At 35.1% G+C, this 23,184-nt stretch overlaps 1 protein-coding gene across 1 annotated transcript; it reads left to right on the top strand.

Moving 5' to 3' along the window:
- Positions 1–377: 377 nt before the first annotated feature.
- LOC130236761 (transmembrane protein 135-like) lies at positions 378–20,380 on the top strand. Its single transcript, XM_056467516.1, has 15 exons — positions 378–520; positions 2,994–3,129; positions 3,529–3,621; positions 4,936–4,969; positions 5,182–5,247; positions 8,244–8,290; positions 8,439–8,480; positions 8,627–8,794; positions 13,534–13,603; positions 13,820–13,987; positions 14,131–14,194; positions 14,267–14,343; positions 16,683–16,781; positions 17,594–17,661; positions 19,530–20,380. Exons 1-15 carry the CDS (start codon positions 382–384, stop codon positions 19,660–19,662), a joined length of 1,404 nt encoding a protein of 467 aa, XP_056323491.1. The 5' UTR covers positions 378–381; the 3' UTR covers positions 19,663–20,380.
- Positions 20,381–23,184: the final 2,804 nt, after the last annotated feature.

Below are 23,184 nucleotides of genomic sequence, written 5' to 3'. Positions count from 1 at the left end.
GACAGAAAATAAAAAGTAGATTTGTTTACTGGATAGATGGAATACAGGTAGATAGGATAAGGGATAGATATAAAATATGTATGTAGATAGGAAGATGAAAAAATAAAAAGTAGATTAGATATACGTCGGAATGGAAAACAACGGCTAATGTTACACGTTACCCTTATTTGTTATCCTCTTTATTATGAGATAAATTCACTCTTAAGTTAGTTTTGAAGCGATGCCATCAAATTATAACTACATAATGGATAATTGCACAAAACGTAAATAAATAGTTAAAACAACCACTGACATCTATCTACCCTGCGCGGGAGCGCGCGTCCATCGGAAGCGTTTTTGTGAGATAGAGTTGACGCGCGCTCCCGCGGTGGTGTGCTAAACATGGCTGCTCTCAGTAAGTCCATACCGCATAGCTGCTATGAGTTGGGACACACATGGAGTCCGTCATGTACGGCTTCCACCCTGCAGGTGACAGCCGGAGCTCTGGAGGTGTCTTCAAGATATATGCTCCCTCTACCTGGTGAGTGAAACAGCTTGGGTCTAACCGTTCATTTACCGAGGCAAGGGCGCAGTTAGCCTGCAGCTACACTAGAGTCCAGTTGGAGGATACGAGGGCCTGAGACTGGTGACAACTTAGATATAAACACACTGAAGCGGGGGCTCAACCTATCGTCTTTACAATCACTAGCATGTAAAGTGTGCAGGAGAGACTCGTTAGACTAATGTCATGCTCAGGTGAGCTGAGGGGAAACTGCTGCTGCTGGATAAGGATCAAACTGTCAAAAGCTTCTCTGCGGATTTTGTGCGAACTTTATACACATTCGCTTTTGTTTCCCGCGTTACAACATTGTTTTAAATGATGTTGTGAATTAAAAGAATGTGATTGTCGCACAGCATTGATGTTAATCTCCCTGGTTTGTCTACATTCTCAATGAACCGAAACTGCAGATTTAACATGAATTGTTAGGGTACTTTTTCCAATGAAATATATTTTGAGATGTTATATTTAAACTAAATGTTAAATAGATATCAAAACTTAATTAAGTGTTAAGGAATCGTTCTTACGAGTCGGATATTTATTAAGTGAATCGGTTGATTCGTTCTAGCCTGTTTTTTTAGTCTTAAAATTTTTGACAGCCCATTCTTCTTATTGGTTTGTTTAGTGGTACGGCTCTTGCCTGATTGGTCTTTATTTTTAAACCCCACCACAAGGTCTCGAACGATGTGTTCACGAAGCAACCTCTCATAAATTAAATTAATTAATGTCTGGTTTATAATTGATCTGTTCATGCGAGTCAGTCTGGACGACGGTCTTGAATCAACTGACTCGACCGAGAATCGTTTCTCTAGAAATCTTTTAATTGAATGATACAATCGAATCCATGTTATACAAGCCTTTCAAAAAAATAATAGATAAAAGTGCTATCCATCCATTCATTCATCCATCTATATATTTATATATATATATTATATATAAAGTAATAATTAACCAGGTCTTTAAAACAAAATGTGTAAATTATCCATGTTTGTGCAAGAGTGATTTATTGTAAACTTTTATTAGTGATAAAAGTTAAAATGAGTAAACAGTGTAAAAAAAACAACAACAACAGGATTTCTTTTATATTTTAAATAATAATCTTTACAAAACAGTTTTGAATTATTCAGCCAAGAACAGTGTGTTTTGAACATTGTTTGATTCATAAAAATATTAGCTATGAGGAATATGGAGTCAATCTAGGGCCATATGTACGTGCAAAATAAAAGAAACATAAAATTTTACAAACATAAAATAAAGTATTGAACAATAAATAAAAAAAATGCAAATCTCCAAAAATCGCAAAGCAAAATAAATTTTTTTTGCGAAATAAAGAAATTTGCTAACAAAAATAAAGAACTGCAAAGGGAAAATTAAGTTTTGAGAAATAAAATTTAAATTTGCAAAAAAATAAATAAATAAAAGAACTGCCAAAAAATAGTGCAGAAAATATTTGCAATAAAAAAAATCATATATTTGCATATATTTTTTGCATTGCCTTTGCAAAACCAAACATTACTTGCCTTAAACGCCAAGTTCCCTGACTCCACCCCTTGTCAAATCAGGGCACTAAGTGAAACGTGCAGAAACGTGAAGTGCAAAGTGAAAATGTTTCGCAAATATACATATTGTTTCTTTTTAATTGCATATATAATATATATATATATATATATATATATATATATATATATATATATATATATATATATTATATAGATATATATATTTATTATTATAATTTTTTTTTTGCACTGCTTGATTTTTATTTGCAGTTCTTATTTATTTGCAGTTCTTATTTTATTCTCAAATTTTATTTTTATTTCTCAAAAATTTAATTAATTTACATCCAGTGGTTATTGAATTTAATAAAATTAAATACATTTTTGTATATTTGCATTTATTTAATTATTTTTGCTTAATACTTTATTTTTTTGTTACAAAACTTTTATTTTGCGAGTATATATAGGCCCTGGATTGACTCCACAGGGGAAGCTAATGAGAACATTGAAGTGAATCAATGTTTAACAGTTGAGATGAAAAACTTACTTTTATAGCTCAATTTTATGGATTGGATATCTTTAAATACACTAGCATAAATTTGCTAGTTCTTTTAAACAATTGTTCAAAAGAGCCAGATTAAATGCACAAACTTTACAAAGCATACCGCATAACCTCAGGTTGTTAGCTATATTCCACTGTAGTACATTTATTTATCAGTTAATGTTATCTTGTATTTCCTGGCTTGTGATGACTTGACTGTCAGTTTATTGATCTGACAGTGGGAGCATCACTGTGTCAACTCTGAATGTATCATTGGCTTATATTGCAAAACTGCAGTTCAGGGTGAACTGTAGCATTGCAGAGTTGACATTCAATTCAGTTTCGCAAAAAAACATGTCTCGTTCTATCATTAGACTGTAGGTCAGCGGTATTTGGGTGACAAAGCATTGAACTTTTCTGTTTCAGATTGCAGCCATTTTAAGGAGAAGGAAAAAGGATTACTACAAAAAAAGGCTGCTTCCTGAAATCCTGCAGTCCACATCTTTCCTGACTGCAAATGGAGGCCTCTACATTGCATTTTTCTGCATTTTGCGGTAATCTCAACCAAATTCTGCTAAAAAAAAACAGTTCTTGGAAACGTTTGCTGTCCCACGTGTATGGTCAAGCTGTAAAGCAACCTTTGAATCCCTGTTCCTATCTGCTGTTTAAAGTCTACACACATATCCGTCCAAATAGCATGGTTAAGACCTTTGACACATTAAATAAATCATGAACCAAGATAAACGTTTGGATTTACGACCCTCATTCTGCATGACCGGTCCGCACAATGGAATGTAGCTCACATAATTCGTGACCACATTTAAATGAGACTTAATATTCAACAGCGATATTATCCTCGGTTGAAAGCACGCCTGTTTTGTAGTTCACGGTTATAAATAATAATGACCTGCTATCCTCTCCATTGTTTCTTTTCTTGTTCTTCTGTTATTCAGGAGGCTGTTGGGACGCTTCTACTCCTGGTCAGCCGGCTTTGGGGCGGCACTGCCGGCCTCATATATTGCCATACTAATAGAGCGGAAAAGCAGGTTAGCCCTGACAGTTTCCTTTCATCACAAATGACCTTTGGCCCATTTTATTACAAATTTCATGCAAATATTCATTATTTAATTATATTTAACCAAATTTACAATGAACTTGCATATGGAAATGTAATTTTAGGTGTGAACCAGGCTTTTAATCACTTTCAAAGATGTTAACTATACACTATACATCCGCACTAACACAGTGTCATTGTTTATTATAAACATGCGCTGTAAATGGTTAAACTCTTTAAAGATTCTGATTGCCTGTGGAATATATGTGCTGGTATTCAGTACTGTTTAGTAACAGCATACTGCATTAGAAATAAATATTTTCTGTCTCTAAATATTCTAATATTTTAGAGCTTGAGCTTCTTGTTTTATTTGTTTGAGGAAATGCGTGACATTTTTGAGGAAATGCATGAACTTGCATATTTCTTGACTACTGCTGGCTAATGTTATCTAATGTTGGTATTAAAAATTGTATAGATCTTATTTACTCATAGAAGAGTGTTTTTGTCTTTGACTGCCGCTCTACCAAACAGTTGACCATGTTTTTACTGTTTTTTAATAATGACTGTTAAAGTCATTTAAAAAAAAGAATGGTTTACAAAAAATCAAACAAACACAATCCTCTTGCATTACTACTCTTAATTTTGGTTTTATTGTAAAAAACAAACAAACAAGTAAACATGTTAGGAAGAATCTGAAATATTTTATGGCATACTTCAAAAAATAAAGATGATTTAGTATTCAACAATGTTTTATTTTGATTTTTTTTTTTTTAATTGGTCTTACACTTCGTATTTTCAGATTTTTCATAGTATATTTATTAAGTTTGAGTACTTTTACCATAAACTGACATATCATGAGGTTTATATTTTAGAAATTATGGGATGTGTTGAAAAAAAATGCATTGAGTGTGTTAACTAGCAACATTAGGAGTTAAGAAATGCAATCCAGTTTTTTTTTCTTTGTGGGGTAGTTAAAGGGTTAAGAAGCCATAAAACCTGCTATTAAGAGTTAATTTATTTTTTTTTTATACTTTTTTTATTTATTAAAATACAGTAATAATATTGTACACCATGGTAAAAGATTAATTATTTTTGGTCTGTTTATTTATCAGCTAGTAAAATGTGATTCCTATTACATTGTTTGTCTGTGATCATTATTTATGTGATTTATTATTTATGCTTTTCTATTCTCATAGAATAAGAACAATTATGAAGACATTTATAGTTATTATTTTTGATGATTTTTAATGTTTCAGAAACATAAATGATCATGCATAAAGAGATCTTGCCTTTCTGTCTTACACAGGAGAGGACTCTTAACAATTTACATGGCAAACCTGGTAAGACGATTCAGCATCACTTTATTTCATCTCCGCTGCATTAAGTTTTTCTGACAGCTCTTTCATTCTTGCATGACCATTTCCTGGCAGTAGTCAGCATCGCATCTGTTTTCTGTCACTTATGTTACTTTTCTGGAAAGCTGTTATCAAAACTGTCTGTTTCACGGAAACCTCGGCTGATTATGATCTTAAGTGCGCTGTGTCTTTTCCAGGCAACGGAGACGATTTTTCGGATGGCTGTCACCAGAGGTCTTGTTAAGCCCATGAAACATGGAGAGGTATTTTGCAGTTTATGCTACTGTTAGTGGTTTGCAAGGCCTTGTTTTCATCTTTTTTTTTTCAGTCATCTGATCACAAGTGCTCAGCTGAGACAAATGACCGTTTCCATCTTATGTTAACCAGTATTCATATCTCTCTTAACTAGTTGTATTTCAGTTTTGTTTCAACTCTTCCCTCTCATTTTATCACACTCACTTTCACAGGAGCTCATAATGTGACACGAGCACTACTTAAAGGCACAGTATGTCATTTTCACCACTAGAGGATGCGTATTCACAACAGTCAAAGACGTAGTTTGATAACTTGATAAATCATGGGAGTTGTGTCTTCATTATATTCTAAGGGATTCCTGCACAATCATCTTTTTGGATGAGCTAAATTATTCAAAATGTATTACCATGGTAGTAAAAAGCAGAGTAAAGGCTCGTACACACGGGGATGCTTTTCGTTTGCGTTTATCGTCAGCGTTTTTCGAGACGTTTTTCTGTATTCAAACCCAAGGGATTTTCACTGGCGTCGAGCAGAAGAGTATGTAAAATTACTCCTTGACGTTAGATGGTGCTACACAACTTTAAGCTTCTGACACCCGCTTGTAACACAAAAGAAGAAGAGAGAAAGTTAACACGCTTGTTGTTAAAGTTACTGGCGACTCGAACAAGCATGGATTGTTCAAGTAGCAGCTCCGGCTCTAGCAATGAAGAAATGATTATTGTTCACCAGTGCAATAAGCAGCTCCACGTTCATATTGCCACTGGTCATCTTCTTCAATGTTCGCATTGACAGTTTTGCACTTGAGCACCTACAAGTACTATTTATTGTAACTTCAGCAGCTCTGTGAACAAAAGTGCCAATCTGATTGGTGGAGAAGGCTTTGACGTGACACATCAAACAAAAAATTAACATGAGGCATTTCTTTAAAAATGACGTGTTTACGCCTGCCGTTTTGCGCGTTGGTGTGCAGGATCACATTGGCGCACTTTATTTAGTCACGAGGGGTTAAACGTCGACGGAAAACGCGAGCAAAAAGCCTCCCGGTGTGCATAGGCCTGAAAACTGTTGAAATTAAATGAAATTGCCGATGGGAGATGAGTGTGACGCAGCACAAAAGCAACGTAGCTTTAAAGGTGCTGTATGTAAGTTTTTGACCCTTCTAAAGCATAAAAATGCCATCATATGTTTGCAGATATTTAAGAAATATGCTAAGTGAACATTCTTGTTTATCTGAAAAACAATGCTAAAGTCAGATATTCTGCTCTGAAAATGTGCGTTATGTGCCGGAACGCCTTTCTTTGTTTTTGTTCTTACAACTTGCCCAGTGCCAGTTCAGCCAATTATATTTCAGCACCCCGGGTTGCCTTGGTGGAAAACTGCATATTTCTTTCATTCATTCATTCATTCATTCATTCATTCAGAAAGGCTTTCAAAGCATGCATCTGTGACCGAAATATGACCTCCGGTGGACAGTAGCAGACTCAGATTCAAATGAGACGCAGATTCAGACTTCCACGTGAGGTTATTAATTAGCAAATGATATAAATATTATGAACGTAAACATTAGGTGAGCAGGTTACATTGTAACTGCATGTCCTAACAACACGCTACATGACGAGATGCGCAATGATAAGCAATTTGGCTGTTTGCACCTGACGAAACGCAACAGAAATTTAAATACAGCCATGCAGAAGCACAGAATATAAACTCACTTATGAAATGGTAAGGTTTGTAATCTATTTAATAAATATTAAACCTCTTTAACATTATTAAATGTAGATGCTGAATCACTCATATGTGTTGGTTTGCATTATTTCACAGTTCTAAAGTTCAATTTCAAATGTTTTATTTTATTTTCAAGATCTGAGGTGAACTATCTGCTGCTGCTTTAGTAGTATGGCAATAAATGTCATGTAAAATGGCATTCAAACTCACATTATTAGTGTTTAACACTGAATAAAGCGCATGAGGTTTACGTGAGGTGATCATTGTCATAGTTTTCTGTTGTTCACAATCTTAAATATTGTGCCTGTAAGGAACAAACCACTAGTTCAAAGTAAGCTATTTAAAAGAGCATTTGTGACTAGTAATATTTTGATTTTAGAGTTTAAAGATTTTTGATTTTTAGTGTGTTTTGGTACAAAGCAACATTATGAATACATTGTTTTGTTTCTCACAATGTGCTAAAATGACATGTTAGATCAGTAGACCAGGATTAGATGTTTATTTTTTTGTGGCTATTTAGATGCAGTCACATGAGCATTTACACTGTGAAAGCAGTCAGACTGAACATTTTTGACTACCTCTAGAAGAGTCAAAAGTGAACAAGCTCAAAATGTTTTAGACACGGTTTACAGCAGTTGTCTACTTTTGATTAGAATGAAAAAAAGAACACCCAGTGTGATAGCCCAGTGGTTAGTGTGCTGAAATATGCTGCATCCTAAGTTCGAATCCCGGCTCTTGGACATTTCCTGATCCTACCCCCCTCTCTCTCCCCCTTCACTTCTTATCAACCTACTGTCCTGTCAAATAAAGGCAAAAATACCAAAAATAAATCTTTAAAAAAAGGAGTCCTGCATTTTCAATGACCATTTTCGTCTGAGCCCGCCATATTCTTTAATTTGTACTCATTTAATTATTGCATTGCAGATGCCATTATTGTCAAATCTGATATCAGCGCACGACAGCACAGATATCTTGTAATTGAACAAAACTGGAAGAAATAATGCTGGAAAAATAATTATTCATTGGATTTACTTTTTTTTTTTTAGGGTAACTGTTTGCAAACTATTTATATGGGCAGAATTTAAACAAAGAAATTTAATTTAGTAACCTGGAAGGGCATCCACTGTGTAAAACATATGCTGGATAAATTAGCGGTTCATTCCACTGTGGTGACCCCAGATTAATAAAGGGACCAAGCCGAAAAGAAAATGACAGAATGACCTTGACCTGATCATAAAATGTATTGTAATCAAATAATTTCCACTTTTGTTCTCTCCAGGTTCTTCTGTTCTGCTTGACTGCGTCCCTCTACATGTTTTTCTTCAGGTCAGTTGGTCAACTCATTGCTTCTCAGTCCTGGATCTGGATTAAGATCAGAAATGGCACAAACAAGCCCATTCTTCAGAAAACACCAAAGCTAGTTGTTAGACCACAATCGTCAAACTTATTATTTCATTTCTGCTTTTATCTTCAGGTGTAAAGACGGACTGAATGGCTTCGCTTTTTCTGCCTTAAAGTAAGTTTATTTAAAGGTTTGTAGCACTTCTAAACGTACTTCGTAAATTCCCAAGGATTTGCTGTTAATCCTAAAGCCCCCTTAGGATAGAGTAAAAACAACTCATGTCAGACGGTTAAAGGAGATTATGTGTCTGGTTGTTGCAGATTTATAGTTGGGAAGGAGGAGATCCCGACACACTCTTGCCTAGCTGAACACACGTATGGCCAGGGTTTAGAGAGAGACGCACAGCCAACGGACGAAAGACCAGAGCAAACACCGGCCTCTAGAGGGAGCTGCATCAGAGCTTTCGCACGCAAACTCCTAGACTCTTTGTAAGTGTCACAGATAAACTAGCACATATTTCAAATACAAAGAAAAATGCACAAAAGCCTGCACGTCAGAGTCAAATGAGTGCTCAACCAAAAGTACAAAAGCACATAGTCAACAACACCAAAATATAAAAATACATTATTAATTAAAAGATTTTTCAATAAATCTTGATATTTTTTTAGGTTTTGATGTTGCCAGCTTAAAATTTGCTTTTAAATTATTGTATGAGACAATTGTATGAGATTTATTCATTATTCGGGACGTCCCGATCATTGTATGAGACAATGGTATTTTTAACAGAAGATGCAATTTTATGCACACCAAAAAATTATATAATTATTACATCCTTTTTTTATTTATTTTTTTATTTATTAGAATATGCAAAAAAGGTACACAAATTGGGATCATACAAATACAAAGAAACTAATAAAAACAACAACAACAAACAAAAAATATATAAAAAATAACAATATAGTCAGGTACTTGCGTGTGTGTGTGTGCGTGTAAAAGTAGCTTGGTGGACAGGTCAGAGTTCATACATAAGGCACAATAACAGTCAATGAATAAAGCAAGTATCATAGATATAAATAAAACAAAAAGAAAGCAGTCAGGCATGGAGTGACAACAATGCTTGTAATGTATGATAATAATAATGACAGTAAAAAGAAAGAAAGGACAACATTAATAATAACAACTGATAACAACAATAATAATAATACAGTGGGGAAAATCAAAGCACCAGGAGGAAACCCACACGAACACGGGGAGAACATGCAAACTCCACACAGAAATGCCAACTGGCCCAGCTGGGACTCAAACCAGCAACCTTATTGCTGTGAGGGGACAGTGCATCATTTGAGCATCGATATCACAATGTGTGTATTTGCAATAGTCACATCGCAGGATTAGATTGTTTATTAAAGATTAAAAGATATATTATTTTTTAATTATGTATACAATGATGACCATGTTATTTTACATTTAATCGTACAATTTCTGTACTCGAAAAAGACTTGATCATCCAATTCGATTTCTTTACGAGCTATTCAAATCATCTAGTAATTTTATTCAAATCGCAACTGTTACGATCCCCTCGTTTGAGTTGCAACATAAAAGAGCTCAGACAACAAAATGATCTATATGCAACTTATTTATTATACATAGAACTAATGAAACAACAAATCAAGCAAAAGAAATAAATGTCTAGAGATAAATAAAGAAGATTAATCACAGTTAACTTCAACTACATTATATAAATAATGCAAAACGAAACCATACGGTTACAGAATGAAAGAGATGTTTTTGACACGAGGATGTCCAAGTAGCCACACCATCCTCCAGAAGCTAGCACATCAACTCTTATTTATATGCATTGAATTAATTGGTGAGCAAACAGGCATCCAATCGTCACACAACATATATGGCAGCAAAACAAAATATTGCAATGTCATATTTTTCCAATGTGTTACAAAACAGTTTTTTTATTGATGAGTAAAAAATTCAGAAGAGCCGTATTTACAATAGCTAAATTAAAATGTATTTAATATAAAATTGTAACACCGTAATAGGGCTGAACAGTGGACAATATTGGAAAAAAATGGATATTACAATATTTAGTTTTTCTGTGATTAAATATTGCGATATGAAAACACTTTACTACAGATAAATTGAACGGCACTATTTGGCATTTTTTTAAGGGAGTCTAACAGTATTCAGGTATAGAAATTGGATAAACACAATGCAAAAAACATACTTTGTCTCGTTTCTAGTAAAAATATAAAAAAAATGATCTTTTCTTTTCAACTTCAGAAGAAATAAGTAAAAATTAACTGTTTTTTTTTTTTAAACAAGTATTATTATGTGCTAGTAGGATAAGTAAAATCTTATTTTCACTTTGAAATGTAGATATTTGGACTAGAAATTCTTAGTAAGAAGCATAAATGAGTATAAATCGTATAAATTCAGTGATTAAATACAATTCTGTAGCTCCTGGTCAACTATAATTTAGACTCAACATTACATATCCTGCGATGTGACTATTGAGAATATGCACATTGCGATATCAGTGTTGAAATTATATAGTGCAGCCCTACACTAACATTCATTCATTCAATTTCTTTTGGGCTTAGTCCCTTTATTAATCCGGGGTCGCCACAGCGGAATGCACCGCCAACTTATCCAGCAAATGTTTTTTTTGCAGCGGATGCCCTTCCAGCTGCAACCCATCACTGGGAAATATCCACACACACTCATTCATCTTAACACTGCTACGTCAGTTTTATCTGCCTGTCTTTTAGAAATTAAATCTTGGATGAATCAAAACTTCCTTAAATTAAACAGTTCCAAAACTGAGGTCTTACTAATTGGCACCCCTACTAATGTTAGCCAGTATAAGGATTTCACACTTTCGGTTGATAATGTTCAACTGTCTCCTTCAACCCAGATGCGTAACCTTGGGGTGCTCTTTGGTGCACAGCTCAGTTTTAACTCCCTTTTCAAACACTTAACAAAAACTGCCTTCTTTCATCTCCGCAATATTGCATGGATTAGACCATTCTTTCACGACCTGATGCGGAGAGGCTTATCTATGCCTTTATCACATCATGTCTTGATTTCTGTAATTCACTTTTTGAGGGTTTACCTACAAGTTCTCTCAGAAGATTACAGTATATTCAAAATTCCGCTGCACGGGTTCTGACACACATCATCACGCCACCATATTACTACTGTATTACAACAATTACACTGGCTTCCTATTAAATCACGGATTGATTTTAAGACCTTGATTTTAACCTTTAAAGCAGTGCATGCACCCCAGCCTGCAGTCTTCGTTCGACATCAGGACTTACCCTGTATCAGCCACGTTGCAAACTCAAGACCATGGGTGGGAGGGCTTGCTCATATAGTGCGCCCAAGCTGTGGAATGCCTCTCTGGACTGTTTTAAGAAACTTCTTAAAGAGCCCATATTATGGGTTTTTGAAAATGCCCTTCCATGTAGTGTGTAGCACAGCTTTAAGTGAAGTGAAATATCCAGCTAAGGCTTAAATCTGTAAGTGTACAGTGTTTAAAACTATTGATTCATCTATAAAAGAGTCGACTCATAGTGCTTCAAACGAGTCGTCTTGATAACGAGTCATTAGGTGTTTTCGTGATGACGCAGCTACGAAACACAAGTAGTTGCACACGCAAAGCCGGGAAATTGAAACCTGCGGCCCCACCCACTAACAGAAAAAAAGTCACACACACAGACACAGAGAGAGACACCGGTGGAATGAAGTCACGCTGTGAAGATGGATTTTATTGACAGTCTAATCAAAGATGAAACCTCAGCAAAATAGCCTAGCCTTGAGCAGATCGAATGCTTCTGGAAATTACATGCTTAAAAAGAAGACTCATCAGTTTGTTAAAGGAAGGATCAGTGAAGACTGTCAGAACCAGTCAGAACATGGATCAGTGCATCATGAATCAGTTTCTTCCCCCATTTCCCCAGTGTAAGTACGTGCGATTAAAACTGTTGCCTCGTTTACTCTATCTTGCACATTATGTATTTAGTTGTGTTTTGTGTGTGGTGATATAACTGAGAGATTCACGGTTCTAACTGAGCACCGCCCCCTCTATTCTGCCGCTCTAGGTCTCCTCTATGGACGCGCCGGCCCTGTCTGTGTGTGTGTGTGTGTGTGAAAAGAGCGAGTAGTCTGCGACGGGCAAGGAGATCTCCTCGCAGTTCTTGAACTTTTGCTCAATAAAATAGTTAGTCGTCAGTATTTTGTAGTCCATCGTCTGTATTTACATTCACCCACTGGCAGCCCAAAATCCACTATAAAGCGTGTGTGCACTGTGACTACTTTTAAATTGTTGATTAGCTGCTGGGCATTTCGCTCTGTCTCCTACTGAAGCCTGTCAGTGTTGTCGACCAATCGCAGCAGGCTGTCATCGGTCCAATCAGCGCAGATTAGCTTCGCGCTGAGGAGGGGTTTGGGAACAAATGAATCGCTATACGATTCAAATGGGAGTCGCTGGGATAATTAGGTAAAAATAAATGCAGATTATAAGACCATGAAAGTGTTGTTTGACCTTGCATGCATATTAGACTGTTGTTGGAGACCCTTACAACCTAAATATGACCCTATTTCATGTATAATATGGGCTCTTTAAGACTCATCGTTTTACCATTGCTTTTAACTTAGGATGATCAATCTGTTAACTTTTTATTCTATCTTATGGTTCATATTCTTATTGTTTTATTGCATCTTTTCATTGTTGTGCTGTTTTGCTTGCCTTGTAGCGCTTTGAGTTAAAGACAAGCGCATTACAAATAAAATTAATTATTATTATTATTATTATTATTATTAATATTATTATTAATATTAACTACGGGCAATTTATCCAATTTCACCTATACCACATGTCTTTGGGAAACCGGAGCACCCGTAGGAAAACTATGTGAACACAGGGAGAACATGCAAACTCCACACAGACTCCACTCTGACCCAGTCAAGGCTCGATTGCTACCCACTGCACCACCGTGCTGGCCCACACTGTAACATATTTCTTAAAATATTATGTTATGCAGGACTTTTAATTTTATCTATGTACATTTAAACAGTTTTTTTTTTCCTGCATTCGACACTTAAGATCCTCCTTGTTCAACAGTCAGCTTCATTATCATGTGTGAATGTTCCCTTGCCTCAAAACACGGTGTTTGCATTCATTGTATGTGTGTGTGTGTGTCCCCTTTAGATGCAAGCATGGACCCAGGCATAGATGTTGCAAACACCATCAAGACAACTGCATCTCCTACTGTGTTAAAGTAAGAGTCTGAGACCTCCAAACCCTGCTGTCTTTCAATCCTTTCATCTGTCTGTTCTGAGTGCTTGTGTGGGACTGTGAGCGCATAAATGAGGAGCGTTTATATGAACGAAAGGCTCTGTGCCCTTTGCTTGCCGAGTGACAGCCGATTGTGAAGTTGCGATTTGTTTTCCGGAGAGAAGCTTCTGAGATGTTTTGTTTGTGTGTTTTTTGAAAGGGTTTCATCCGGATGTTCAGCGTGGGTTACCTCATTCAGTGCTGTTTGAAGGTTCCCTCAGCGTTCAGACAGGCCTTCACCAAACCCTCGCGTCTGCTCTGGCTGCTCTACAACAAAGAAAACTTCCAGCTAGGAGCTTTCCTGGGCTCTTTTGTCAGTATATACAAGGTACTTCATCGCCACTACCATTCGCTGATGGTTGTTTTTATGAGACAGCAAGTTTCTAGCAACTTTTCGAGGAGTTTGTTTCCTTCTCAGGAAGGCTTTTTCGGATGTGGAGTTTCTGATATCTCATTTCTTTTTCATGAAAGGGCACAAGCTGTTTACTGAGATGGATGCGCAACCTGGATGATGAGCTCCACGCACTCATAGCAGGTGAATTGTGGTTTGAACAGTTGATTTTGAGCATCTTGTAAAGGTCCTCAGCTCACCCGTTTATCTTTTCAGGTTTTTTGGCTGGAACGTCAATGTTCTTCTATAAGAGCACCACCATCTCCATGTACCTCTTCTCCAAACTAGTGGAGGTAATGATTGTCTTGCACTGTAGTCATTTAAGTAAAGCAAGAACTGTGAGTAGACCATTCATTCATTTTCTTTCCAGCTTAGTCCCTTTATTAATATAGGGTCGCCAAAGCAAAATGAACCGCCAACTTGTCCAGCAAATTTTTTACGCAGCGGAAGCCCTTCCATCACTGGGAAACACCCAGACCCTCTCATTCTCACACACACACACACACACACACACACACACACACACACACACACTATGGCCAATTTAGCTTACCCAATTCACCTATAGTGCATGTGTTTGAAAACCCACGCGAACACGGGAGAACATGCAAACTCTACACAGAAACGCCATCTGACCCAGCCGAGGCTTGAACCTGCAACTTTTTTGCTGTGAGACGACAGCATTACCCACTGCGCCACCGTGCTGACCTGTGAATAGACCAACTAAAATAATAATTAAAAACATGATTTTCTTATTTGGAGTGCTGGAGATATTTTGCAGATCTTTCTATTAGGATTTTTTACCAACATTTACAGAATACACCTAGTAAAATATACTGCAAAATGGTCTGTGTACCCACGTATAATTGATTTTTCTCATTTTTGTTTTCAAAATAGAAAAATTAATAAACTTTAGATTATGCCAAATTTGAACCTTCTCACGAGCATAATTGAACATTTTTCAAATATTCCTTTTTGTTTTTGTCACATTCTTACACACAAAGTGAAAATGCAATGAAACCAAAACAAAATAAACCGCTTTAAAATTTGTTCTCTGTGTGGGCGGGAATTATACACAGTCCCTCTTTGCTGATTGGGTGACCAAACATCAAACTCTACCATACACAGACTTAAAATGTTTCTTTATATACTTTATTTTCAATTTATTTATTCATTTGTCTATTACTTATTTTTTGTTCTTAGCTTGGTCTGGTTTGGTAATGTGACCTACTTAATCATCATGTGATTTCTTAAATTAAAATTGCTTCTAGTTCTAACATTAGGAGCGTTCGACATAAAGCATGGCTATAGCCGGCAATCAACGAGATTATCCGAGCATAGATGGGTTAGGGTTAGGGTCACATATCCGATGTGGACCAGGTCCAATACGTAGTGGGACATTGTACCGCCCACTAAGGTAATGCCCATATTACTGTGATGGTTGGGTTTAGGGTAGGGCGAGGTGTAGGCGATCGTCCATTACGTAGTGAACCTGGTTCAAGACGTAAGAGCGTACAGTTGGGTCTCCTGGACTTTCCTGCTCACTGGACCCAACAGCAGGTGGCGCTGTCTGAGAAAACAAAAGGTCTGAAAGTGCTGATGTGAGCATGCAGGTTGATCATGTAGTTGGGTCTCCGGCCTGCAGCTTCACCCTACTCATCAGGTCGGACACTTCGGGGGCTCGTAGTTTGCTGCATGATGACAGATTACATGCCATGATCAATTATTTATTTATTTATTATTGCAACAACAACAAAATAAACAGAATAGTCTCTACAAACTATAGTTCATTTTTTAGCATGTAAGGGAATTACTAATTAAATTTAAGTAGTCAATAACAAAAGGACAAAATTTCTAACTGGCATGCACCACTTTAAGACAGATTTCGATCAGTCTGCGAATGCACCTATGGTTAACATGGTCATTATGTGACTGCAATTTTTGCTCTTTTTTTTTTAAATGACTTGTATCTTGAATTTTGAAGTAACAAACTGTTTTTTTAGTCACTTTATTCTTATTATTTATTTATTTTTGCCTGCTAAGCTATTGGATTGCTTTGAAAGCATAGTAAGACTTGAGGTTGATTTCCTTTATGGACCAAAAGAAGCAAATGCTAAAAAGCTTTACTTTTTCTATCAAAAACTTTTTACCAAAACATTTTTAACACATCTAATTTTGAATCATCATTTAAGCTTTGGTTTTAAACATTTAAGTAAAATAAATAGTTATTTGATGTAAAAAAATAACAAACAAACAAACAAAAACACACTAAATATATAAAGCCTTAAAATAATTTATAGACGCAAATTACTTTTTACCAGAAAATTCATATGTATGAAAAATAATTTTAAAATGCATGCAAACAACAAACACAAATCATATTTTTGTACAATTCATATTATGAGTGAATAATCATTTATTAACAACACTGAAATTATGAAATAATATTACTGTAAATATCAAAACAGCCACAGTCCATTGTTTTCTCCATTTCAGTGATGTTCTGATTATTGCTACTGCTTGTTCTATGTTTATTGTGTTGCTATTATGCATACGTAAGGTGTTGTGGTGTGTGTGTGTGTGTGTGTGTGTGTGTGTGTGTTGTATTTATCGTCTTTCACTGTGTTTTTAGACATTGTATTTCAAAGGGATCGAGGCAGGCAGGTTCCCATACTTCCCTGAGGCGGACACAGTAATCTATGCCATCTCCACTGCCATCTGTTTTCAAAGCGGTAAGTTTCAAAAGTTTTTTAAAAGAAATCCGCTCAAAGCACCTTCTGAACACCCAGGACACTTTTACGCAAAGGGAAAATCCAAAACGCATTAAAATGCAGAAGCTGTTTATGACAGAGTGACTTGTGACTTATTGATGACACAGACCTGATCTGAATAAGAATTACAGCAGGTGAACTTGTAAAAAAAGGTGTCACTTTTAATAGAAAAGCTAAATATATTAGGAAGGTTCTAAATGATAAAGCAAGTGATGTAAAATTAAAGGCAATCTTGTTTTTGTTGTAAACTTTTTAGTTTGTGTGGAATGTTGCTGTTTGAACATTAACAACATCTGCAAAGTTATTTCGCAGTTATTTATTTTAATATTTTCTTTCTCAGAATTTACTTTTTTAAGGCCTACAACAAATTGCTGATAGGATTACGATGAGCTGCTACTTGTGTTTTTGAAATTACAAACTTTAAATTGTGCATAATCCTGCATATGAGCATGACATTTTCTTCAATGTGCAGTGGTTAGCCAATCAGAACACAGAGGGTAGGCTGACCACTTAATGTCTGAGGAAGGGGCTTCATATAACTCTGAAATCAATCAATTATTTTAAAGATATTTTGATTATGTCGTGTAGCTTAAAGAAAAATAAAAAATGTGAAAAATAATGTTCATTCATTTTCCTACGGCTAAGTCCCTGATTTATCTATACATTCTTTCTGAAAATTGCTTTTACATCAATGTAATTAATTTGTCTGTGTGTGTGTTTTTTTGTTTGTTTTTGTTTTTTCCTCAATGTATCCAATGATGAATCTGTACAGGCTGTTATGGAAATGCAAAATCTGAGACCATCGTACTGGAAGTTTCTACTGCGTTTGACAAAGGGCAGGTGTGTATTAGTAAAAAAAAATAATAATAAAATAAAAATTTTATATATATTAATGATTCATTAAAGCTTCCACCCCGTGATGAAAATGTAGTGTTTTATTTACTCAACCACAATCCATTTAGCTGAAATCATGATTCTGATTCTTGGAGAGCAGATTACCATTACTTTAGCAGAAAAAGAGATGAGCAAAATAAATGAATGTGAAGAAGCACTGCTTTAAATTCCATTTTCTGCTCCATCTCTTTAAAATATGAAAATGTATTTACCCCAGTGTTTTTTAATGGCGTTTCTGAGCTAGCCTGCTGCTACTGACAAAGCTTGCGTTTATACTCTTTCCTCTCGTTTTACACTTGAACAGCTAAATGAATGCTTAAGTCTAGTAAACTGATTTTATTTCATTACAAAGGAATAATAATAATGATATCAAAAGCAACCTTATCAAATTCAAAATAGTCACATAAATCTTTCACAGGAAGTTTATCATTTGGCTGAAAAACACTAGCTGTGCATGCAGCGAGGAAAAGAAGTATTGAACACATCACCGTTTGACATGAAATTTTCACCGGATGTAGATAGCATACAAATAAATCCATATATGCAAAGAAATCAATTCTAATTAGTTTACAAATGAAGTTTATGTGTAATAAATGAAATGACTGGGAAAAAGTATTGAACACATAAAGTAAGGGAGGTGTAGAAAGACAGTGAAAGCCCAAACCGCAGCTGAAGTCTCTTACTAGTTATTCAGCAACCCTCTGATCTTTGTCGCTGTAAATTAATATTAGCTGTTTCAGTCCAACATTTACATTAGCAGGATGATGATGAGGAAACCAGGGTGGATATTTCAGCAAGACAATGATTCAAAACACAGCCAAGGAAACTCTCAAATGCTTTCAGAGAAAGAAAATAAAGCTGTAGAATGGCCCAGCCAATCACCTGACTGAATCCAATAAAAAATACAAAATAAAGATCAGATTTGATAGACGAGACCCACAGATTCATCAAGTTTTTACACTCTGTTGAAGTCTGGGGAAAAAAGTCACACCTGAGCATGCCTGTGACTTCATTCTCCATATGAGAGGTGTCTTAAGCTGCCGTAACCAAAAAAGCCTTTTATCATGTGTTAAATATGTTTCAGTAGTTCAGTACTTTCTCCTCATGTCATTTCATTGTTATTACACATAACTAATTTATCACATTTTTTTGGTTTTGTTTTTATGTTTGTATTGTTTGGGTTATTACCAAAATCTGGTCCAATTCAATGTTGACAACTCCTTTAGAAATGTTATTCCCAGGAAAAAAACCCTGACGTGTTCAATACTTCGTTTCCTCGCTGTTTTACCCAATGGTCTGTTCAATGTGTTCGTTTCAAAGTACTACCTGTATATCTTTTTAAAATATTCTGTTCAAAGTGTGCTAACAGCTATTAGCTTTACCCCGGTTTCACAAACAAGGTTTAAGGCTAGTCAAGAGTAAATTTCATGTTTGCGCTGTCCTTGACCCAAAATAACCTGCGTTGACATGTCTTAAAAATACGACAGTGTCATTTTTTTTTTTAATCTCCAGGTGCACACCAGTAATATATTTTTCTAAGGCCATTTTTTATAAATGGGGCTTAAATAGCCTAATCTAACTAAGGCCTAGTCCTGGCTTAATCTAAGCCCTGTTTGTGAAACTGGGCCTTAATGTTGTTATTAATTAACAAGGACTAAAGTTCCAGCTAAAAATCTTCTTTAGTGTTCCACTGAAGCAAAAACTTGACCTTTATCTTGAAAAAATGTTAAATCATTCATAAAAATATGAAATCTAATTAATTATGCTCATGAACTCCTTAGGCATCAAGTAATGGATTGTATCGTTTTGTCCAGGTTTGCTCTGATGAACAGGAAAGTGCTTGATGTTTTCGGGACAGAGGCTTCCAAACACTTTGGTGACTTCACACCTAAACTGGACCCCAGATTTGTGCTGTGTCCCGTTGACATGGACGTGCAGCTGGGCTGACGGACGTGCGTTGTGTGGATCCGGGAGATTGAGTCTTCCCATCGACCAACAATGACAAAGGCATGGAAAGCTCTTGCACACAATCTCTCTCTCTCTCTCTCTCTCTCTTACATTCTCTCCTTCTGCACCATCATTAAATGTGAAGTCACAGTGTGAAGGCAGTTTTATGTTTACGTTGATGTGGATCTGAAAACATTTTGCAATGTAATTACCGCTGGCAAGATGTGACCTCTATGTGCGCACAATATCAGCATTGGTCTGAAGATGAATTGAAGTTCATAGCATAAATTTTGGCTTATTGGATGTTCAAGGGCAGGATGACGGAGCAGGAATGTGTTCACACTAACTCAGCGGTTTGGAAACTGACCGGTGTTTTTATAATCACTAACCAATCAGCTTTGAGAGCATTAAATGTGTTTTTTTATTTAATCTTTTTCTTTTTTTAATTAATTCATTTATTTTTTTAATCCGATGTGTTCAGTTAAGTTTAAAGACGCTTGTTTACACAGAAGGTTGATGCTATGTCATTTTATTTTATTTGGTTGGTCATTGTCATTTCAAACCCTACCAAAAATGATCCAATCAGAGATTATTGTCTGCCATAGTCAGGATATGCGGGTTAAGCCATGTAAACAGATCTTACTGACATCAGGGTTGTGTATGGTCTCTTCTGTCTTTAGTGTGCTCTTTCTTCTTGTACAGTTAGGAATTTACTAGAGGCTTTATGGAGAGTTATTAGCACAGAACATTTATTAGCAACCTTTTATTGCAGATCTCTTTCAAGAGGATGTGAACTCATCGTAATGGAGATTCATCCTCATTTTCAGTAGCAGAGTTTTTTTTTAATTAGCAATAACGATTAGTTTAAAATCTGACATTATAATTGAAGTATTGCTGTGTATTTGAAATGTAATTTATGTAAAGAGACAAAAGAAAGCCTTATGTCTTTGATGTTTGTATAAAAGCAAAAGCTTTATATTAAAAAAATCAAATGAAATGATGCTCTAAGAGTCTTTTATTCATATTTATTAGATCATTTCTATTTTTTGTATATGTATAAATGAAATGTATATATCAGAGATGCCCAAAGTAGGGCCCGTGGGCCAAAGTTGGAGAAAAGAGAGGGAGAATAATAGGGGTGGGGGGGGGGTGCCTTTGACAGAAATCATCATTTTGATGTTAATGTAAACTTTAGTTTCTTTGTTTTAAAACTTAAATGTTGTAAATAAATCAAACCTTTAAACTGTAATACTGTCAGTTGACACATGGCACAAGACAGCCAGCAAATTAAGGTAAAGGCTGGAGCAGCTCCACTAGTGTAATCAGCATTGAACTCCATTGTGTTATAAATGGGATTGTTTATGTTTTACTGTAATATGTTCTTTCTGAAATGCTACAAATGATACTGCATCTTTAATTAATATCTTTTAAAGCAACATTATTTGTAGTTTTTTTAAATCTTAGCAAATATATTAGGAAATTGCTCATGGCAAATTTAATGCCATACGGTTTGGTATATATTTAGCTTTGGCCCACATCCCTCGGTCAGGATTGATTTTGGCCCTTTATAAGAAAAGGTTTGGGCCCCCCTGGTATATATAGATACCACGCATATAATAATGTATGTGATAAACCTTTTTTAGTTTATGAAATTATAAGGATACTGGATGCATTAGTTATGGGTTTATGAAAAAAGATTAGTTTTTTGTTTTTTTATCAAATTTCAAATATTGTCTGTAAAAGGATTTATTTTACATTAGTTCAGAAAATCAGGGTTATTCCACTATTCATTTATCAAGTTATAACATTGTTTTTGTCTAAAAATAAATATAAGATTTCCTAGGAAACAATAAATAAAATAAGCAAATAATCGAGGTATCCGCAGGGTCTTAAAAGTCTTAAATCTCAAAAGCTTAAATCTTCTGAAATGTTTGCATTGTAGGTTCTAAATATTTTTTAACAAGTCTTATTTTGTTCATGTATAGCTACTAGTCATGGGCTGGTATAAGATTCTGATGGTATGGTACCTTGGATTTACCTTATATAAATGGTTCCATGGTATCATGGTATTGTGATTACTGCTATAAATATATCATTTTTAAATGTCTGGGTAAAAAAAACTAAAACTTTTTCCCCTTGTAACACGATCAGTTTTGTCTTGAGAAAAATTTTAAATATTTTTGAAGAGTAAACATGTCAGACGGAATAATTCAAATAAATCGTTAACTTCTGCTGTCTTCATTAGTTTAAAAAAATACTGATTTCTTTGCACCTTGAAAAGGCATCTTTGGATATATTTTCTGCTGGAGATACTGTTGTCCTAAAAAACAAAAACAAAAAAAAAAAACATGTAAACAAAAACTTGCATATCGTAGGAATGGTGTAGTTTTCCAAACTGCTGTATACTTTGAAAACCGGTTATCGTTCCATGCCTAATATCTACCCAATCTGGCCATTAACACCTAAACAATCACCAACAATCCATCTCAATAAAACTTATAACTTTTTATTAAAAAATAACATTTAATTACTTTCCTTACAGTACATGTGCTTAGAAGTGCTCCATTTATTTACTTCTGGAGATACTGACCAGACCTAGATTTTTTATTATTAAATTATTATTATCATTGACTGAAGTAATTGACAGCTATGTTGTTTCTATTTTTGGTAAGGGTTATAGAGTTTGTGAAATGGATATATTTGAAAATTAATAAAAAAAATATTAAAACAAAATTTTTATTATTATTATTAAATTTTACTAGTTTTTTGATAGGGCAAAGTGAAAATCTTCTCTAACTGGGATATTGGAAAACACTCCCTAGCATTTAGCCCTGTATAAGTCTAAAATTTCATTCATAATGGTCTTAATATGTATTTAAAATGCCTTAAAAACCTGCAGAAACTCTGAAATAATTATAATAATACCAGAATAAAAGATAATTGGTTTAACTTAACCACATTACAGCTGTAAATTTTAAATCATAGCTGTATATCCTTTTTTAAATGTATATTGCATATAATTTATTTAATTCTTAATAGGATAATGCCTGGTGGGAGTGTACGGAAATTCTGTCTTCCATTAAGGTTTTTTGATGCATAGCAAAGAGTAACCAAGTTCTGTAAGCGTCCACTGGAGGGCGATGTCATACTATATTTAAATCACACGTCATCAATGCTTGAGTCCAATAGTTTACAAACATTTGAGAGACTAATATGTTTATTTTACCTATATGTAAACTGAGCTTGATATCTTTATTTCTTGCAGTCGACCTACAAATACTATTACTGTGTTTGTGCATCCAAAAATACAGACTTAATAAACAAACTATTTTTGTATTGTAATTTATGGCCCTATAAAACAAAACCCAGCCCACCGAGGAGATGTTCTTCTTATTGTTGGCATTGGTATTCGTTTCACATGATCCTGACGCAGCACAAACTGTCCATGGGAATGGTTACAAATGGCTTCATTTCGTTTTCCCAGTTTCTCATTGTCTTGGCTTACAGAAAAGCCTTTGTGAA

The sequence above is a fragment of the Danio aesculapii genome, chromosome 10, assembly GCF_903798145.1.
Source record: "Danio aesculapii chromosome 10, fDanAes4.1, whole genome shotgun sequence".
In the NCBI taxonomy this organism is placed as follows: domain Eukaryota; kingdom Metazoa; phylum Chordata; class Actinopteri; order Cypriniformes; family Danionidae; genus Danio; species Danio aesculapii.
The sequence above is the reverse complement of the archived record's forward strand: the minus strand, read 5'-3'. Positions and strand labels throughout refer to the sequence as shown.